General features: G+C 47.2%; 1 protein-coding gene across 1 annotated transcript in view; it reads left to right on the top strand.

Moving 5' to 3' along the window:
- Positions 1–689: 689 nt before the first annotated feature.
- FAT2 (FAT atypical cadherin 2) overlaps positions 690–21,015 on the top strand; it is a gene marked incomplete at both ends in the record, with an annotated part of 65,183 nt that continues 44,857 nt past the window's right edge. The window contains 8 exons of the mRNA XM_082651634.1: positions 690–3,945; positions 5,670–5,984; positions 12,136–12,194; positions 13,548–13,859; positions 14,851–15,061; positions 17,094–17,233; positions 17,881–18,162; positions 19,232–19,442. Coding sequence (XP_082507760.1) covers positions 690–3,945; positions 5,670–5,984; positions 12,136–12,194; positions 13,548–13,859; positions 14,851–15,061; positions 17,094–17,233; positions 17,881–18,162; positions 19,232–19,442 — 4,786 coding nt within the window. The remainder of the gene's footprint in view (positions 3,946–5,669; positions 5,985–12,135; positions 12,195–13,547; positions 13,860–14,850; positions 15,062–17,093; positions 17,234–17,880; positions 18,163–19,231; positions 19,443–21,015) is intronic.

Below are 21,015 nucleotides of genomic sequence, written 5' to 3'. Positions count from 1 at the left end.
TTTCACAACAATCCAATGAGGTAGTTAATATCCTTATTCCTATTCTACAGAAGAGGAAATCGAGTCTCACAGAGGTGAAATGGCCTGCCTACAAAGTCACCCAGTTAGTAAGTGGTGGAGCCAGGCCTGACAGCCTAGCAGCCTGACGCCAGGCCTGTGATCGTGATCCCTTTGCTTTTCTGCAGCCCCTACGTGTGCAGACACAGCTCAGTTCAACTGGAGCTGAGCTCTGATGGAGGGGTCTTGTCAGAAGTACTTAGGGCCAGACTCCTAAGCTTGGGTACCTGGTCAGAATGATTCCACCACCACTGGGGAGACATTGAAGGTTTGGGGAAAAGGAGAGAAGTGGTAAGGACAGTGTTGTATCTGCCGGATGCCCTTCAGAAAGCACTTAAACTAGTCTGTTATTCTTCAAACACAAGGTTTTGCAATCTCAGCCCTACTGACTTTGCTGCGGGGATCTGTCCCGTGCATTGTAGGATGTTTAGCAGCATATCCGTCCTCTATCTACTAAATGCCAGTAGCACCTCCTGCACACAAGCTGGGGTAGACAAAAATACCTTCAGACGTTGCCAAATATCTCCTGAGGGGCAAAACCACCCCAGTTAAGAACCACGGCTGTAGGAACCATTTCTTTGCTAACTTGTACCCTTTCTTTTTCTGCCCAGGGTTTCGGGAGGTTTTCCATCATGATTATTGCCTTGCTGGGGTTTGCCATTTTCTTGCTTCATTGTACAACTTGTGAGAAACCCCTAGAAGGGATCATCTCATCAGCCTGGCGTTTCACACACCCCCTTTATAATGTGACCATCTATGAAAACTCTGCTCCCAAGACCTACGTGGAAAGCTCTGAGAAAATGGGCATCTATCTCACAGACCCCCAGTGGGCAGTGAGGTACCGGATTATCTCTGGAGATGTGGCCAACGTGTTTAAAACAGAGGAGTACATGGTAGGCAACTTCTGCTTTCTGAGAATAAGGACAAAGAGTAGCAACACAGCCCTTCTGAACAGGGAGGTGCGAGACAGCTACACCCTCATCATCCAAGCCACGGAGAAGACCTCGGAGTTAGAAGCTCTGACCCGCGTGGTGGTCCACATCCTGGACCAGAATGACCTGAAGCCCCTCTTCTCCCCGCCTTCATACCGAGTCACCATCTCTGAGGACATGCCCCTCAAGAGCCCCATCTGCAAGGTGAGCGCCACGGATGCCGACCTGGGCCGGAACGCCGAGTTCTATTACACCTTTAACACGAGGTCGGAGATGTTTGCCATCCATCCCACCAGCGGGGTGGTCACCTTGGCCGGGAGGCTCAACGTCACCTGGCGAGGGAAGCGTGAGCTGCAGGTGCTGGCTGTGGACCGCACGCGGAAGATCTCAGAGGGCAACGGATTTGGTAACTTGGCAGCACTGGTCATCCACGTGGAGCCTGCCCTCAGGAAGCTCCCGGCCATTGCCTCAGTGGTCTTGGCTACACCAGAGAGCAGCGACGATGCCACCTATGCCACGGTGGTGGTGGATGCAGAGAGCTCAGGTGGTGACGTGGACTCGCTGGAAATTGTTGGTGGTGACCCTGGAAAGAACTTCAAAGCCATCAAGTCTTACGCCCGGAGCAGTGAGTTCAGTTTGGTTTCCGTCAAAGACATCAACTGGATGGAACACCCTCATGGATTCAACCTCAGCCTGCAGGCCAGGGGTGGGAGCAGACCTTCTTCTTCTTCCCAGATCAGGGGCTTTCACCTACCTCCTTCCAAACTGGCTTCCCTCAAATTTGAGAAGGCTGTTTACAGAGTGCAGCTTAGTGAGTTTTCCCCTCCTGATAGCCGTGTGGTGATAGTGAAAGTAACCCACGCCTTCCCCAGCCTGAAGTATGTTCTAAAGCCATCCTCAGAGAGTGCAGCGTTTAAACTGAATGCTCGCACGGGGCTGATCACCACCACGAAGCTCATGGACTTCCATGACCGAGCTCAGTACCAGCTACACATCAGAACCTCACTGGGCCTGGCCTCCACCACTGTGGTCATTGACATCATGGACTGTAACAATCATGCCCCCGTGTTCAACAAGTCCTCCTACTATGGCACCTTTGATGAGAACATCCCTCCAGGCACCAGCGTTTTGACTGTTACGGCCACAGACCAGGATCATGGAGACAATGGATACGTCACCTACTCCATCGCTCGCCCAAACTCTGTGCCCTTTTCTATCGACCCTTACCTGGGGATCATCTCCACCTCCAAACCCATGGACTATGAGCTCATGAACAGAATTTACACCTTCCAGGTATGGGCGTCAGATTGGGGATCCCCATTTCGCCAGGAAAAAGAAGTGTCTGTTTCCCTTAGGCTCAAGAACTTGAATGACAACAAGCCTATGTTTGAGGAAGTCAATTGCACTGGGTCTATCCATGAAGACTGGCCAGTAGGAAAATCAGTAATGACCGTGTCAGCTATAGATGTGGATGAGCTTCAGAACCTAAAATATGAGATTGTGTCAGGCAACGAACTAGAGTATTTTCATCTAAATCATTTCTCTGGAGTGATATCCCTCAAACGCCCTTTTAGGAACCATACTACTGGTCAACCCATCAACTATTCCCTGAAAATTACAGCCTCAGATGGGAAAAACTATGCCTCGCCCATGACTTTGAATGTTACTGTAGTGAAGGATCCTCATTTGGAGGTCCCTGTAAAGTGTGATAAAACGGGGGTGTTGACACATTTCACAAAGACCATCCTACACTCTGTTGGGCTTCAGAATCAGCAGTCCATTGATGAGGATTTCACTTCCTTAAGTGCATATCAGATCAATCATCATACCCCTCAGTTTGAGGACCACTTCCCACAGTCCATTGACATCCTTGAGCGTGCTCCTCTCAACACCCCCCTGGCCCACCTGGCAGCCACCGACCCCGATACTGGCTTTAACGGCAAACTGGTCTATGTGATTGCAGATGGCAATGAAGACGGCTGCTTTGACATTGAGCTGGAAACAGGGCTGCTCGCTGTAGCTGCCCCCTTGGACTATGAAGCCACCAGTTTCTACATCCTCAATGTAACGGTGTATGACCTGGGCACTCCCCAGAAGTCCTCCTGGAAGCTGCTGACGGTGAATGTGGAAGACTGGAATGATAATGCGCCCAGATTTCCTCCTGGTGGGTACCAGGTAACCATCTCAGAGGACGCAGAAGTTGGAACCACAGTAGCGGAGCTGAAAGCAAAAGATGCTGACTCGGAGGACAATGGGAGGGTTCGCTACACCCTGCTAAGCCCCACAGAGAAGTTCTCCCTCCATCCCCTCACTGGGGAACTGGTTGTCACAGGACCCCTGGACCGGGAATCAGAACCTCAATATATACTCAAGGTGGAGGCCAGGGACCAGCCCAGGAAGGGTCACCAGCTCTTCTCTGTCACCGACCTGATAGTCACATTGGAAGATGCCAATGACAACTCTCCCCAGTGCATTACAGAACTTCGCAGGCTTAAGGTCCCAGAGGATCTGCCGCCAGGGACCATTCTAACATTTCTAGATGCCTCTGATCCTGACCTGGGCCCTGCGGGAGAAGTACGATATGTCCTATTGGATGATGCCCATGGGACCTTCCACGTGAATCTCATGACGGGGGCACTCAGTCTGGAGAAAGAGCTGGACTTTGAGAGGAGGGCTGGGTATAACCTGAGTCTGTGGGCCAGTGACAGCGGGAGGCCCCTGGCCCGAAGGACCCTCTGCCGCGTGGAGGTGATCGTCCTGGATGTGAACGAGAACCTCCACCCTCCCCGCTTTGCCTCCTTTGTGTACCAGGGCCAGGTGCGGGAGAACAGCCCCTCGGGAACCTCAGTGATGGCAGTGGCTGCCCACGATGAGGACAGTGGCTTGGACGGGGAGCTCCAGTACTTCCTGCGGGCTGGCACCGACCTTGCAGCCTTCAGCATCAACCAAGACACAGGTACTAGGAGTGGGATGGGATGGGAGGGCCAGGTGCTGGGAGAGGATGGGCCTAAGGGAATCAGGCACTGTCTTGAGAGAAGTCAGGCTATAGGCTAAAAAGAACAATAAATAGGGACACTCCTTCCTGTTCCTTTCATTTTATTTTTAATTTATATACATATATATATATACATATATATATAGTATATATATGTATATATACATATGTGGGTGTATGTATGTATATCCATTTAAGTTGAATCAACCATCTCACACACACTTGTATACACATACACACACAAAAAAACATATGTTACATATATATGCTTATAAAAATAATGTATCATAGTTATAAAATTTTTATATATAATTTAAAAATGAATGTTTCTCTGTGTCCCATCTCCCCAGATATAATCTCTATTAAGAATTTGTCCTATAATCTTCTAAATTTTTCTCATTGCATCGGATATATTATCACTTTTCATTTTATTATTATGAAAACATAATACAACAGATACTAATTCTGAAACTTATTTTGTCACCAGGATATCTTATATGTCAGTACATATAAATCTCCTTCATTCTTTTTTAATGGCTGGATTTGTTCATATACTTTTACTCATATGCAATGAGTCTCTACAGGAAAAACTCTTAAAAAATGGAGCTCTTGGGTCAAAAGATAACATTAATAGATATATAATATCCATATATCCATATATCCATCATCCATAGATATATAATTAATATCAATGCTAATAGATATTTTCAAATTGTCCTCCAAAAAGGTGGCACCTTTGAAGCTCCACAGAAAATAAGTGCAATTCAGCAAACACTTACTGGGCACCCTCTACCTGTGAGGTCCTGAGATAGGCACCTTGGGAGAGATCCCAGGTGAATAAAAGTAGGTCCTTCTTGATGGGATGATTTCTCTCCGGGGTAGAGGGCAGGGTGATGTGGTTGAAAGAGCATTAGATTGAGAGTCAATTCTAGACCCAGCTCTTCTGCTTACTTGCTACATGATCTTGGTCAAGTCATGCTCTTTCTCTGGGCCTCAGTTTCCCCATCTGTCAAAGGAGTAAGGTTCCTTCAGCTCTGCAATGCTATGGCTCTGAGTACAGGCTCTGCCCTGTCATCTGGGTCTTTCCAGCTGAGTGTGACCCATAAGAACTTAGGCTACAAGCCTCTTCCACTCACTCTTGGACCCTCGACTTCTGGAACAGTGCTAGTTCATAATAAGCAATTTGTAGATGAGAGAACCAATGAATGACGCCAAGTCTCTAAAATCATGAAGATGAGGAGAGGGGAACAGCAATTTATTTATCAAACCCCTACCCTTGAATTGGTATCTATAAGGACTTGAAGCTTGAAGGAACCAGTCTAAGGACAAATGTAAGGAAATCCCACTTAGAGAATGTGAAATGAATAAATTGGACTCGGCTTGAAGTAGTCAGGAGAAAGCAGGTCAACTACCATGGTCTTCTGGAAACCCTGCATATGCCCACATGCCCCAGTCATGGGGCTATCTTAGCAGAGAAAGGCTCTGAGAGGTTCTACAATAAGGATATGAATTTCCCTGTGTTTAACTCAGCAGCTCCCATGCCATATCAGCCACAGTTCCCTTTTCTCGTGGAATAGTTATCAATATCCTTTCCACAGTACCATCTCAGGAGTGTTAGGTAAAGTGCTTTCTAAAGCTACTTTGAGCTCTAAATTATTTTGGGTTTGGTGATTGACTATCCCTAGGAATGATTCAGACTTCCGCACCCCTGGACCGAGAATTCATGTCCTGCTACTGGCTGACGGTACTGGCAGTGGATAGGGGTTCCACCCCCCTCTCTTCTGTAACTGAAGTCTACATTGAGGTTTTGGATGTCAATGACAACCCACCCCAGATGTCCAGCCCCGTGTTCTACCCCTCCGTCCGGGAGGATGCACCCCTGCACACCTCCGTGCTCCAGCTGGATGCCCGGGACCCGGACTCCAGCTCCAAGGGGAAGCTGACCTTCAATATCACCAGCGGCAACCAAATGGGATTCTTTGTTATTCATCCTCTCACAGGTAAGGACCTCAGAAATCTGGGTGCACAGGATTATCTACAACAGTGCTTCTCAAAGTGTGGTCCTAGAATGGCAACATGAGCATCACCTATGAACTTGTTAGAAAGTCAAGTTCTCAGGCCCCATCTTAGACCTACTCAATCAGAGCTCAGGGTGGGGACAAGAAATCTGTATTTTAATATGACGTCCAGAGGATTTTGATGTGTGCTAAGTTTGAGAAGTGCTGCTCAGCAAAGTCCATCTCTGTGGGAGAATAAGAATATGTGAGTTTTCTTTCCTTGGAGCCCAGGGAAGCTAAGCAGGTTCCCTAGGTGGTCAAGCTGGGACTATTTCAGACCTCCAAGTGCTCCCAACTGACCATTCCTGAGAATCGCAAACCACAGGTTGAATCTCTTAACTCTAGTCCCACACTGATCTCAAGCCTGCTCACAGCACGGTGGCCATACAGATCCGCTTCAGAGCAACCAACCGTCTCACAAAGGTCTATCCTCGGTCCAAGGCCATCTTGGATGGTTTAGAGGAATCCAGCGGTCATTGGCTTGCAGCCGTGAACCAGATGCAGCCCACAAAGGTGTTCTGTTTGGCCTGCACAAGCTTTAAACAGTGATTTTTCAAGTTTCTGCCAACATTTAAAAATTTGGAAATTGCGCAAAATATTCCAGATTTCTGGTTGTTCTTAAAATAACAAGATCTGGCCACATGGACCACACATCCCGCAGGGCCACAGCTGCCCGGAGCTGACAGCAGCTCCCTGTGTACAGCAGGTGTGTCCTCTGTGCCCACAGTCCCCTCACACCCGACTGTGTTATTCCTGCCTGCTTCCTGCAATTATGCTGCCTGCCTGGCTCCCAGCAGAAGGTGAGAGCCAGTTCCCACTGCTGCAGGTACGGCTCCAAGGCCACATGTCCCTCTTGACCATGAACAACAACCCTATTGCAGAGAAGGCTGACATTCTCTCCTTCGAACCCAACTTCCCATTCTCCAGCTCCAACTGACTCTTGTCCTGGAAGGACAGAACTCTGGCAAGATTGGAGGAAGGAGAAGGGGAGAGTGCTGGCAGCAGCTTCCTGATCCTTAAGGCAAAAGGGAGTCAGGAGGAGCGATGGGCCTGGGGATCCTGAGGCAGACAGTGGGCGGGGGATACAAGTGCCCCTTTGCCCTGTGACATCTGTTTGGAACCTTTGACCTCAGGGAGCGGATTAGTCCTCCTAGAAGGAGAATGCTTTTCTCTTGAAGAACAGGCCTAAGCTGGCTCTCTGCCTGGGCCCACTCTGTCCCTCCTTTTTTGGAAGAGGGAAGAGATCTCTCACCTAAGGCAATAGGTTCTCTACTTCTTCCAAATCCCTGCTCTGTTTACTGTCAACAGTTCCCTGACACCAGGTCTGGCAAAATGCCCCAGAGGGCAGAGAGCTCTTAGTCTTCCTACAGTTGAGAAGAAATTTTTATCAGCATGAACATTTGAAAATAAAATAATAAGTCAGCAATGATTCCCCGCGCCCCACACCCCCCGCCCACCTTTCTTATCCACATTATATTGTCCTACTTCCATACTTGGATCCCTTGGATGGCTTCCCTGTGCCCTTAAGATAAAGCCAGACCCTGCCGTGTCCCACAGACTTGTGCCTGACCGGGCCCCTGCTTTCCTTTCTGGCTTCATCTTGCCTCTCTTGCTCTATCACTCTCTGGATCCAGCCACATGGCCTGCCTTGGTCCATGACCTCTCCTGGCACAGGGCCTTTGCACATGCTATTCCTGCTGCCAGGAGTCTCTTCTCTCTGTTTTCAGGCTAACTCCTGCTCTTCTTTCAGATCTTGGCCCAGCTGTTCTTTCCTTAGAAAAGTTTTTCCTGACACTATAATACATCTCCCAGCAGCATCTAGTTTTTAAAAACACTTATCACTTAGAACATTATATTCATGTATGTGATTATTCCATTAATTATCCATGTCCTTCACTAGACTTCAAAGGTTTTCCAGAAAAGGAAGCTTGATTTTTTTTTTTGCCCACTAGAATATGAAGTCCTGGCACACAGTAGGACCTCAATAATTGGGAAATGAATGAATGAATCTCTGCCAGCATCCACAATCTTTTGTTAAGCCCAAGACTCATTTATTCAGCAAATGTTTAAAGGTGTCTGCCCTGATGAGGCATTGAAATTATGTGCTGTAGAGAGAGGGGAAGGTATAAAACATAATTTCAGGCCTTGAGGAATCCAATCCATCAGGACCATGAAGATCTGGATGTAAAAAAAGCTATAGAACCAGTGTAAAGAATACGACATTGGGACTTCCCTGGTGGTGCAGTGGTTAAGAATCTGCCTGCCAATGCAGGGGACACGGGTTCAAGCCCTGGTCTGGGAAGATCCCACATGCCGCGGAGCAACGAAGCCCATGTGCCACAACTACTGAGCCCATGAGCCACAACTACTGAGCCCACGAGCCACAACTACTGAAGCTTGCATGCCTAGAGCCTGTGCCCCACAAGAGAAGCCACCGCAATGAGAAGCCCGTGCACCGCAACGAAGAGCAGCCCCCCCTCACTGCAACTAGAGAAAGCCCTTGCGCACAGCAACAAAGACCCAACGCAGCCAAATTAATTAATTAATTATTTTTTTAAAAAATTATATATATAAAAAAAAGAGTACCACATTGTTAAAATATGAGTAGATGTGGTGCTGTGACTGTTTAGAGGAGAGAGGAAGCTGCTCAGTGTGGTAGACCAGCAACGGCTTCATGGAACAGGGGTGGCTATGCCGAGCTGAAGGATCTGGAGGATTTGACAAGGAACAGTCTGGCAGGGCACTTGGGCAAGGACTGTGACAGGAGAAATAGCCAGGAGGGAAAAAGATCCAGGTCTTGTTGAAGACAGAGCAAGTACGTCCATTTTTTTTCCTTTTTTTTCCTTTTAGTTTTTTCTTCTTTTAAAAATTTTTAATGGTGAAATAATTGTAGACCTACAGGAGAGTTGCAAAGAGAGTTCTCATATATCCATCACTCAGTTTCCCCTCATGTTAGCCTAGCACATTTATCAAAACTAAGAATTAATACTGGTGCAAGGCTATTAAGGAGAATACAGACTTTACTAAGATTTCCCCAGTTTTCTCTGCTAACATCCTTATTCCCATCCAGGACCCCACACTACCTCTAGTCCTCACATGTCCTTGGTCTCCAGTGTCTGACCGTTCCTCAGTCTTTACTAGTCTTTTATGAGCAAGTAGGCCCATTTTCTAAAGGCATATCCATTTCCACCACTTATCAAATGTAAGATCTTGGGGAAGTTACTTGACTGCTCTATGTCTGAGTTTGCTCACCAGTAAAATGGAGATAATAATAGCTACCTCTTTGCTGGTTGGGAAGACTAAATGGGTGAATAGATGGAGATACATAGGGAGCTTTGAAGAATGCCTGGACGTGTAAGAGCTCAGTGAGTGCTGGCTCTTATGATTCTGAGGAAGGGCAGAGGGGGGAGAGGAAGCCGGCAGGGTAGGTGGGGTAAGACCTGGATGGTGGTGGGTCAGGGTGGAAAGAGTAGAAGAATCTAGAATCCATTAGAGGTGGAATCAACAGTAGTTATAAAACCACTGGATGAGGGAAGGGAGGGAGAGGGAAGGGGCCGAGATGGGGTGATGGGGGGACATTTGTTTGGAGGAGAGAAATGAGAAGAGCTGAATCGGCTGAATGCCCGCCTCGTGCCAGGAAGGGTCCTTGGTGGACCCTCACACAGTCCCTTGGGGGTGTTTCCACCATGTCCCCATCCTACATGGGCACTCCCTGGAAATCCTGACACCAACCTCAGAGGGGGGACGAGGCTGAGAACACGGGCAATGGCCCAGGAGGCCAGGCAGCAATTCCAGGGACACTGGCCCTGAGAAGATGCGGGGGAGGCAGAGAGAAAAGAAGAACCAGAGATGGAGAAAGAGTGACAGATTCCAAGATGCAAAGAGGGGGAAGGGAGAGAGGAAGCTCTGGGAAGGCAGAGAGAAGGAGGATGGTGAGGGGTGAACAGAGAGGGGAGAGGGGATGAAGAGAGAGCAGGACTGAGCCAGAAGGGAGGCTCCCAGCCAGGGTCCTCTCATCCCCACACTCTTCCTGGGGATCACCCAGATGCTAGGCCTTCCCCGTGAGGCCCCTCAGCTTGGGGATAAGCTGGGTGGGGCAACCTGAAACAATATTCACTCTGTCCTAGAGGAATGCATCTTCCTCTCTAGCTGTGGGGCTTTCCAGGAGCCTGCTCGGATTCCTCCCGTGCCTGCCTTCATTGAGGGAAGAAAAGGCGGGAGGACGAGGAGGCAGGAACATGGCGCAGACAGAGGTCACTCCTCACACCACACTCCCATTTCCAGCACTGGAGGCCTCATCCCCAACACCGTATCCCCGTTTCTCTCATGGAGCCCCATCCCCACACTTCATTCCATTACTCCATCATTTAATTGCCTAAACAAGATCAAGAAACTTACTGAAAGTTTTTAGAACACCCACTGACCCCCTACCAATAGCTCTGCTTTCATTGAAAAGAGACCTCCCTACCCAGCTAGGACCTCTCAGTCTATGGGCGTGGATGCCCCTCTGGGCCCCCGAAAACCTTGAGCTTGACTTTCCTGATGCTTGCAGAGAACTGGCACCTTCTCGCCTTTATGGCCTCAATTTATAGCCACAGTGTCTAGAAAATGAAAACCAGAATTACAGAGCACTAAGTTCACCTTCCTGAATTTACAGAGGAGCACTCCCCTGGCTCATCTGTGCCAGCCCAGCATGGGAAGAGCCGGTCCTAGGTCTCAGATGAATAAGAGAATTACAACAAAGGAGTAAAAAGCCACCCCTCTGTGATTTCTCGTGAACTGAAGGCAGTGACTGTGATCCCTGTTATAACTCCTGATGAGCTGCCTTTTTCACTCAACAATATACTGTGCTCAGGACCTTCCTCATGGTGAAAGCAGGAAGTAGGTGGGACCCTCCGCTCATGCCATCACCTCGGCTGTCCTCTCCCCTTCCTTTCTTCCCCTTCTTTCTCTCCAGAGTTCCATTTCCCCCTCATGCTCTTGCTCTCCAAAGACGAGAAGAATTCTGATCTAGGCTTTGAATGTAACCCTTGAATTTATCCCAGTAAAATGGCCCTGGGCAGAAGACCTAAATAGAGATTTCTCCAAAGAAGATATACAGATTGCCAACAAACACATGAAAAGATGCTCAACATCACTAATCATTAGAGAAATGCACATCAAAACTACAATGAGGTATCACCTCACACCAGTTAGAATGGGCATCGTCAAAAAATCTACAAACAATAAATGCTGGAGAAGTTGTGGAGAAAAGGGAACCCTCTTGCACTGCTGGTGGGAATGTAAATTGATACAGCCACTATGGAGAACAGTATGGAGGTTCCTTAAAAAACTAAAAATAGAGCTACCATAGGACCCAGCAATCCCGCTACTGGGCATATACCCTGAGAAAACCATAATTCAAAAAGAATCATGTACCGCAATGTTCATTGCAGCTCTATTTACAACGGCCAGGACATGGAAGCAACCTAAGTGTCCATCGACAGATGGATGGATAAAGAAGACGTGGCACATATATACAATGGAATATTACTCAGCCATAAAAAGAAACGAAATTGAGTTACTTGTAGTGAGGTGGATGTACCCAGAGTCTGTCATACAGAGTGAAGTAAGTCAGAAAGAGAAAAATACCGTATGGTAACATATATATATGGAATCTTAAAAAAAAAAAAAGTTCTGAAGAACGTAGTGGCAGGACAGGAATAAAGATGCAGACGTAGAGAATGGACTTGAGGACATGGGGAGGGGGAAGGGTAAGCTGGGATGAAGTGAGAGAGTGGCATGGACATATATACACTACCAAATGTAAAATAGGTAGCTAGTGGGAAGCAGCCGCATAGCACAGGGAGATCAGCTTGGTGCTTTGTGACCACCTAGAGGGGTGGGATAGGGAGGGTGGGAGGGAGACGCAAGAGTGAGGAGATATGGGGATATATGTATACGTATAGCTGATTCACTTTGTTATAAAGCAGAAACTAACACACCATTGTAAAGCAATTATACTCCAATAAAGATGTTAAAAAAATAAATAAATAAAAATAAAATGGCCCTGGGAGCCTTTGCTCCAGTCTCCCTCCAACCATCTCTCCCCCAGGTCTCCTATCCACTGCCCAGCTGCTGGACCGAGAGAACAAGGAGGAACACATCCTGGAGGTGAGTGATGCTGCTGAACCCATTCGCTGGATTTGAAAACCTCCTGCAGGAGGCCAGGCTGGAGCCAAGCCAGGCCTTGGGCCCACATGCACGTTTCCAGGCAGTGGCTGAGGAGGGTGCTGACTCAGAGGAGTTGCTACTTAAGCTGAGCCTTGCTGTGGTGCAGACTCTCAGCGTCTTCGCTGGCTCTCGAGCACTGTGAAGGGAAGGAATCTGAAACCATGTGAGGGCTGGACAGGAAGCACTGATGGATTAGCAATACCTGCAGTGAGTATAGGAAGACGGAGCAGTACACAGGGGCTAGGCACTTGTCCGGTCTGCTTTCCAGTCCATCCCTATGCTCTAGAGAGAGTCACCTAGTGTCAAACACTAGGTCAGTAGGAGAGCCAGGATGAAAACCCAGACCTTTGTCCTCTAGCTCTGTGCTCTTCCTAGGACGTCTCTGAAATCACATAAGCATCCCTGGTGACCATTCCAATGAGAGGCGTCGGTCTTGACCCAGAGGGGATTAAATCAGAAGGAATCTAGTTATACCCCCTCCTGCACTATCCACAACTAATGAACAGGCATCTCTTCTAGTCTTAAAGACGTCGGCTGGGAGGGACACATATTCCTCGGCAGGAATTTTGCCTTCTATGCTCCCAGGCTCTGGACGTTCCCTTTGTATGATACAGGCATTACTAGTAACAGGAGCCAAACGGCCCTCTAGGGACTGAGGCATTCTCCACAGTTCAGCAGAGGCATTTATCTTTAAACAGCAAAATATATTAAGAACTCGGAATCATTTAAAGTGGAAATGTCCCTTCTCATACTGATGCATGGGATGATTTGCCCCTACCTGAAACAGCCCGATTCTGAAATTGTTTTGGTGCCTTTACTTTGCCTCTTGATATCATTTCATGCATTGGGCGGCATGTCTGACTCCAAAGGTACCGCCCATGCCTCCATTAACATCTCCTCAATTACTTTTTTCTAACCTCCAGTAGCTTAAGGAAAGCGAGAACAAAGCTTACCAGAATTACGAGCCAATAAAAAGTAAATGGTCTCCGAGAAATGGCCATTGGCCTCCTGAGTAAAGAGTTCTAGCTTTTGTCTAGAGCCTCTGTGACTCTTCTCCCAGTTCTTTCTGGTTTCTTTCTCTGTTGTTGCTCGCTTTCCTGTGGGCGAGGTTACCAAAGAGCTGGGTTCCAAGAAGGTAAGGTTATGATAATAAAAATCACGAGCGTATACCAAACAACAGATGGACTGGTATTTCCGGGCTTTTGAAAGCAGGGGTAGTGGCAGAACTGTGGTGGGTGGCGATACATATTCACTGCCTTGCGTTTGTCAACTCACACTGGATTCTGTCCCCAGGTGACTGTGCTGGACAACGGGGAGCCCTCCCTAAGGTCCACCTCTAGGGTGGTGGTACGCATCTTGGACGTCAATGACAACCCCCCCGTCTTCTCCCACAAGCTCTTCAATGTCCGCCTTCCAGAGAGGCTCAGCCCACTGACCCCTGGGGCTGTGTACAGGCTGGTGGCTTCAGACCCGGATGTGGGTCTCAATGGCAGGGTCACCTACAGTATCGAGGAGAGTGACGAGGGGGGCTTCAGCATCGACCCGGTCACAGGCGTGGTGTCGTCCAGCAGCATCTTCCCAGCTGGAGAGTACAACATCCTAACGGTGAGGGACAGATGGAGGCCGTGGAGGGGGAGTGGCATACCTGGTCAGGGATTTTCTTTGAGGATACAGGAGGAGGGAGACAGCCTTCAGGCTTGATGGAGGTAATACTCCCCTCCGTGGCTTTCTCCCAAAGAAACTGGGAATCCTGACTTCAGCCAAAAGACCAGAATTCTGGGCCTTTCTCTTTGAGGGCAATAAGGTCCTTGGCTGAAAAATCCACCCTATTTACAGATAAAGATTTTGGTGAGAAGAGCAGGGCTTTGAAATCAAGATAAGCCTGGATTCCAATCCTAGCACTGTCATTTTACAACTGTGTGGCCTTGGACAAGTCACTTAACCCTCGTGAGCCTTTGTTTCATCATCTGTAAGACGGGCATAAGAACATTTTCCTTGTAGAAAGCCAATATAGCAAGTGGCTAGGGTCTGGGCTCTCATGTCAGTAGCCTGAATCCAACCCCATCCTCACTGCTGGCCAGGCAGACATCCCAGGCGGGTGAATTCACTATGCTGGGCCCCGGTTTCCTCCTGCAAAAGGGAGGTGATAACAGTACCTCTCTGAGGGCTGTCAATAGGATTAAATTAGATATTGCACACAATGCTTTCAGAGCAGGGCCTGATAATAGGGAGTGCTCAGTAAATTCTAGTTTATTATGTTGATGGCTGTTGGGAAGGGTAAAGGGTCCATGCATGGAAAGTCCGGTTCAGGAAGTAGCACACGAAGCCTTCAGATAATAGTGGCTTTGATTCACTTTTTACTACCTATGAGTTTCTGGAGCACAGTTCTATGTTCTGTTCACCACTGTGCCTGCTGCGACTGGCTTGGTGCCTGTTTACGTAAGCTCTCAGCTGTGTGTTGAATGGATGAACCAGTGGACGAAAGGCCAGCTCAGTCAGTCACAGGGCGCTCTGTCTCCTGGCCTGGCCACCAGGGTCTTCTTGTTTCTTAACCCCAACCCTACAGTCAAAGCCTCACCTTCTGGCCTCTTTTCAGGTCAAGGCAACAGACAGTGGGCAGCCACCGCTCTCGGCCAGTGTCCGGCTACACGTTGAGTGGGTCCCCCAGCCCCGGCCCTCCTCCATCCCACTGGCCTTTGATGAATCCCACTACAGCTTTACAGTCATGGAGACAGACCCCGTGAACCACATGGTGGGAGTCATCAGTGTCGAGGGCCGACCTGGTCTCTTCTGGTTCAGCATCTCAGGTGAGGGCCCAAGGGTCCCATCCTTGCAGACCAGCCCTAGTCCCTAGGACACAGTCCTTCTGACCCCTCTCAAGGTCACACTCCGTGGCAGCGGCTGTTTTGGCCATGAGTGGTGATTGCCTCTTCCCTGGTCCTTTGGGGCAGTGGGTAGTCAGACCACTGCTTCTGCCAAGCTTTCCTTCGCACCAGCTGTGATCTCAGGTGCAACCTCCACGGTCTCACTGGTAACCCCAGCCAGAGCCAGACAGGGCCTCAGTTATCCCAAGTTCCTGGGAGACCTAAGACAGTGGTCCAGAGAGGCCCAGAGGAGAAAGCACAAGTTTTATGTTTCCTCTTCTGCCTCAATGTGAACATCAGTGTAGAGCTGACTTCATTGACCATGAGCCCGAGGCCAGCTGTACCCTGGGGCCCTGCTTAACGTTCTGGTCCCAGGTTCCAGCCTCAAGATCAGGGAAAGGGTCTATTCTTTTTTTTTTTGCGGTACGCGGGCCTCTCCCGTCGCGGAGCACAGGCTCCGGACGCGCAGGCCCAGCGGCCACGGCCCACGGGCCCAGCTGCTCCGCGGCACACGGGACCCTCCCGGACCTGGGCACGAACCCGTATCCCCTACATCTGCAGGCAGACTCTCAACCACTGCGCCACCAGGGAAGCCCAAGGGTCTATTCTTGTAGTAGGAGACACTTGGGTCCAAGCTCTCATGGCCTCCTCTGAAATTCCTTTCTGTTTCTAAATCAAGGTTTTGTTAAAACATCTTGGGGTGGGGGGTGGTTCACAGATTCCTTTGGGAACCTGATGAATGTTCAGGTCCTCTTCCCAGAAAGATGCATGTGATTGCGTGCATGCGTATGTGCGCGCGCACACACACACACACACACACACACACACACACACACACACACACACACACACACACACACACACACACACACACACACACACACACACACACCTGCATGCAAATTTAGGGGTTTTATAGATTCTCTGAAACCCAGCCAGGGATTCCAGGTCAAGAATCTCTAATCTAAGAGCTTCAGTACCCCCTGAACCATGAAGTCCTATTACAGAGATTTCCAGCCTGCTTCAGAGGTTGGATACCAGCCTGTCTCAAGCTTTTTGACCTCCTAGATTTACTTCCAGTTCTGATTCACTGCTCTTTTTAAGTATTTGACTTTTTTTCTTATAGAACATTTAGAAAACACAAGTGAGTACAGAGAAGAGAATAAAAATCACCTAAACTCCCACTAACCTGAAGATAATCCCCTGTTATCATTTTTATGTTTCCCTCTAGTCTTTTCCTTTATACACCCATACACTTAGGGTTATATGAAAATATTATCATATAACCTTTTTTTTTTTTTTTTTTTTTGCGGTACACGGGCCTCTCAATTGTCGTGGCCTCTCCCGTTGCGGAGCACAGGCTCCGGACGCGCAGGCTCAGCGGCCATGGCTCACGGGCCCAGCCGCTCCGCGGCATGTGGGATCTTCCCGGACTGGGGCACGAACCCACGTCCCCTGCATCGCCAGGCGGACTCTCAACCACTGCACCACCAGGGAAGCCCTGTCATATAACCTTTTAAAATATATCATGAACATATTTCCATGCCACTAAACAAATTTCTACGAGCAGACATTTAAATAGCTGCATGCTAATTCTATATTTTGGATTCTCAGTGTATTAAAACAATTCCCTCTTGTTGAACAGAGTTACTTCCATTTTTTCCTGTGTCTAAGCTGCTTGAGACTATGCAAACTACCTGTAAGCCGTGATGTAGAGCTCCATTACTCCTGCATGTTTCAATACTAGTAGCAGAAAACATTCTAGCGCAAATTTTGGTCTTCCTCTGGGACTCTTCAGTCTTTATAAGTGTACCTTTTCCTGAATCATCACTTGGATCTTCAAAATAATTTGACAATAAGTTGAGAGGATAAACTACCACCTCCTCTAGATCTGCCAGCCACATCCCATAGTACTTGTGCTACTACTGCCTACATCACTGAGGTCGTGTGTGCTTTCCTCTTACCACCCGTCCAGGTGGGGACAAGGACATGGACTTTGACATTGAGAAGACCACAGGCAGCATTGTCATCGCCAAGCCTCTCGATACAAGGAGGAGGTCAAGCTACAACTTGACCGTGGAGGTGACCGATGGGTCCCACACCATTGACACTCAGGTGAGAGGCCTCACTGGGAACCCTGAGTTGAGAGGAGATGGGAGGCCTCCTTGGTTGGAAGGCAGCTGTGCTCACCACTATGCCACCATTGCACACTGGGGCCTCTTTGGTTGGGATGAGGATACTGAAGGCTCTCTGTGCATGTGGTGTACCTCAAGGAACACTGAATTTGGAATCAAGGTTCTGTGCTCTAGTCTTGTCTGATCACTCTCTATGTCTGTGATCTTGGGAGAATTCTTGTTCCCACTATGGATCTCTATATAATGAGGGGTTTTGTCTAAATGAGCAGGTTTTAATTAAAGGTAGAGCACCACAGGGGCTACCATAGACATAAGGAATGATGGTAAGTGGGGCTCTGGATTTCTACTCTGCTTTCAGCCAGTTTTATTTGTTTCATATACTGCAATTGCACCCAAAAAATTGCATCTGAAGAAAAGGCCCTTTAAAAAGAATTTTGTTTTTGAAAACCACAAAACTGCATACCATCTGAAAGCCCTGTGATTTTGAAATCCTATCATTCATTCAACAAATATTTATCGAGTGACTGCTGTGTGCCAGGCCCAGTTGTTATGGTGGAGAACCAGACAGACAAGGTTCCTGACCCCCTGGAGCTTACAGTCTATCTTCTCTTTCCTTCTCCTCCCTAGGTCTACATCTTCATGATTGCCAATGTTAACCACCATCGGCCCCAGTTTTTGAAGCCTCATTATGAGGTCAGAGTTCCCCAGGACACACTGCCTGGGGTTGAGCTCCTCCGAGTCCAGGCTACTGATCAAGACAAGGGCAAGGGCCTCATCTACACCATACACGGCAGCCAAGACCCGGGAAGTGCCAGCCTCTTCCAGCTGGACCCAAGTAGTGGTGTCCTGGTAACTGTGGGGAAACTGGACCTGGGCTCGGGGCCTTCCCAGCACACACTGACAGTTATGGTGAGTTAACTGAAGAACTGGGTAAGGGTGTGCTTGCACGCGATGTGTGGGGTGGACATGCTTGGAGGCGTGCTGAAGGTTCCCTTTCTCCTGCTGAGCCAGCTGTACTAACGCTCATAATGATAATCGATGAGATGAGTTGTGACAGTTCACAGCCTGCCAGAGGCACCTTCCATAACAGATGCCTGGGAGTGAGGAAAGAGATGGGACAGCTGCCAAAGAACCCCCCGCAAACTTGGTTTTTTCTGGGCTCACTCCAAATATCCCCCAAGAATTCTCTCCTTGCTCCATGACTGCATGATCACACAAACTCCCATAGCGTCAGAGCTGGGAGGGACCCAGAGACCATCCCACCCAGAGCAAGCAAGTATATAGGGCACAAAAGAAGGAAGACTTGACTCTTAGGGTCACATGCCTGCAGTTTTATGACCCTGAGAGTGAGAGCTTCCTTAAATTTATGCCCTACATGCCTCATTTGCCTCACTCTAGTCCCAGCCCTGGTCCCACCCATTTCTCTTATCTTACACCTGAGGCCCATAGAGGAAGAGAGACTTGCTCACCATCATACAGTTCTTTATGATGGAACCCAAATCAGAGCCAAGCCTTCCAGACTCAAGGTTCTTATGTGTTAGTTTATCATCCTCTGGGCACTTGTATATATATTAAAGGCTCTGAGAAGTCCTGCAGCAAAGAAAACTTCAACTTCATTTTAGTTCAGTGCTCCCTACATTTATTTGACCATAGAATTTTTTTTTTTCCTGAATAACGTGTTGACATCTTGAAGAACTAATATTCTCTGAGAACCAATTTGGAAAATACTGCTTCTCTGCTTATTTCTGCCTTTCTCCTGAAATGAAATTATCCCTGAAAATAGCTAAGCCTAATAATCACAAATTGATAAATTTATTTAAGAAGAAAAAAGAACGTAACTGAGAGCAAAATTTAAAGGAATACAGAGAGTTACAATTGTGTGCCTTTTTCACTGGCATTCTCTGTCATCGACCTTAATCTAACCATCCCTCCTCCCATTCCACTTGCTGCTCATCCCATTGCACCCTTGGACCCACAGGTTCGCGACCAGGAGATGCCCATCAAGAGGAACTTTGTGTGGGTGTCCATTCACGTGGAGGATGGAAACCTCCACCCTCCTCGCTTCACCCAGCTCCACTATGAGATGAGTGTTTCTGACACCACAGCCCCCGGAACAGAGCTGCTCCAGATCCGAGCCATGGATGGTGACCGGGGAGCCAATGCTGAGGTCCACTACTCCCTCCTCAAAGGTGAGAGGCCTGAGTTCGGGACATGAAGGGAGGGACTTTGGCAGTAAGGGAAAGCACCAGAGGCATGGACTTGCAAGTTATTCAAGTGCCAAGCTCGCTAAGCTTTGGCAAATTATCATTCTAAAGCACTCCCTGGGACTATAGTGACCTAAGTTAATGCACTTTCAAAGGTGGAAAGAACAGTAACAAAGGATTACTCAAGTTATGGGAGAATTTATATAGAGAATACATATATATTCACCAACAACCACACATGTAAAGGATGCTTATGAAGTCCATGCAACATTTTAAAAGATAATATCTTTGTGTATGTACAATAAAAGGGACCTATAAATACTTGATAAGATATACGGCATAGTTTTAGGAGTATTTTCTTCTAAGGCCACATCATGATTTCATATCTATTATATTGTTTTTTATCTTAAAAATAGGAATATTACCTGCGCCAGAAACTCGTTGTAAAGATTAAAAGAGAAAATGTATGTTAACACATGCTGTAAATTGTAAAATATTATACAAGTGCCAGGGGTTATTACTATCATTGATAAGTGTTAATTATAAGTAGTTAATAGGACAAAAATGATAATATCCACTACCCAACTAAAAATGATAATATCCAGTACTCAACTAATTAATCACGGTTAGATTAAGGTCGATAACAGAGAATGCCAGTGAAAAATACACACAATTGTAACTCTCTGTGTTCCTTTAAATTTTGCTCTCAGTTATGTAATATCTGATAATTCATAATTGATATTTAATAATTATTGTTATCTTTAATATTCATTAATACTTCATAGAGCTAGCTGCTGCGGACAAAGATGAGAGTGACTTGCTCTCTGCCCTAAAGGGGCATAATAATGTTCATTTATTGCTTGTCAGTATCTTACATACTTTAAGGATTCAGAACTTTTTACATTTTCTTTTTTTGAAGAAACGGAAGTTGTTACACCTTGTCATACGGCAGAAATCTATTCATCCCTGAGGAATAATAATACAAATTATAACCCATTAATTGCTTACTTTTTGTGACTTATGAAGTATAATCACATCTTTTATCTCACTGACAACCCCATTGATATTGGTATTAATTTTATTTTACAGATAGGGTTAGTTTTAAAATATTCTTCTGATTATAGAAATAACGCATTCTGATTCTTTAAAACCTGGAAAAACCAGGAATGTATGAAGAAGAAAATAACATTCAGCCATGGTTCTCATGACCTAGAGAAAATAATTTCATGTATTTCCCTGTTATTTTTTTCTATGCATCATTCTGCAGTGGTAAGATCAAAACGAATATACGATTTTGTTCCCTAATTTTTTCTCTCAGCAGTAAAATAAAATGTTATGATTATGTTAAATAGTTTATTTGGCTACTTTCATGGAACTACTTTTAAATTGCTGTTTACTCATTAAAACCATGTTCTTTGACCGAACTTAGGATTTGTATCACAAAGGCAAATTGGGAAATCACCTCACTAGTCAGCTGGAAAAGGGCTTCCATGAGTGGCAGAATCAGATGGAAGGTTTTGTGGTAAAGCCTGGCTATTTACTTTGCCACTGGAATAAT

The sequence above is a fragment of the Grampus griseus genome (genome assembly GCF_964374135.1).
Source record: "Grampus griseus genome assembly, chromosome: 3".
NCBI lineage: Eukaryota > Metazoa > Chordata > Mammalia > Artiodactyla > Delphinidae > Grampus > Grampus griseus.
Note: the sequence above shows the minus strand (reverse complement) of the source record. Positions and strands in the feature narration are given on the sequence as shown.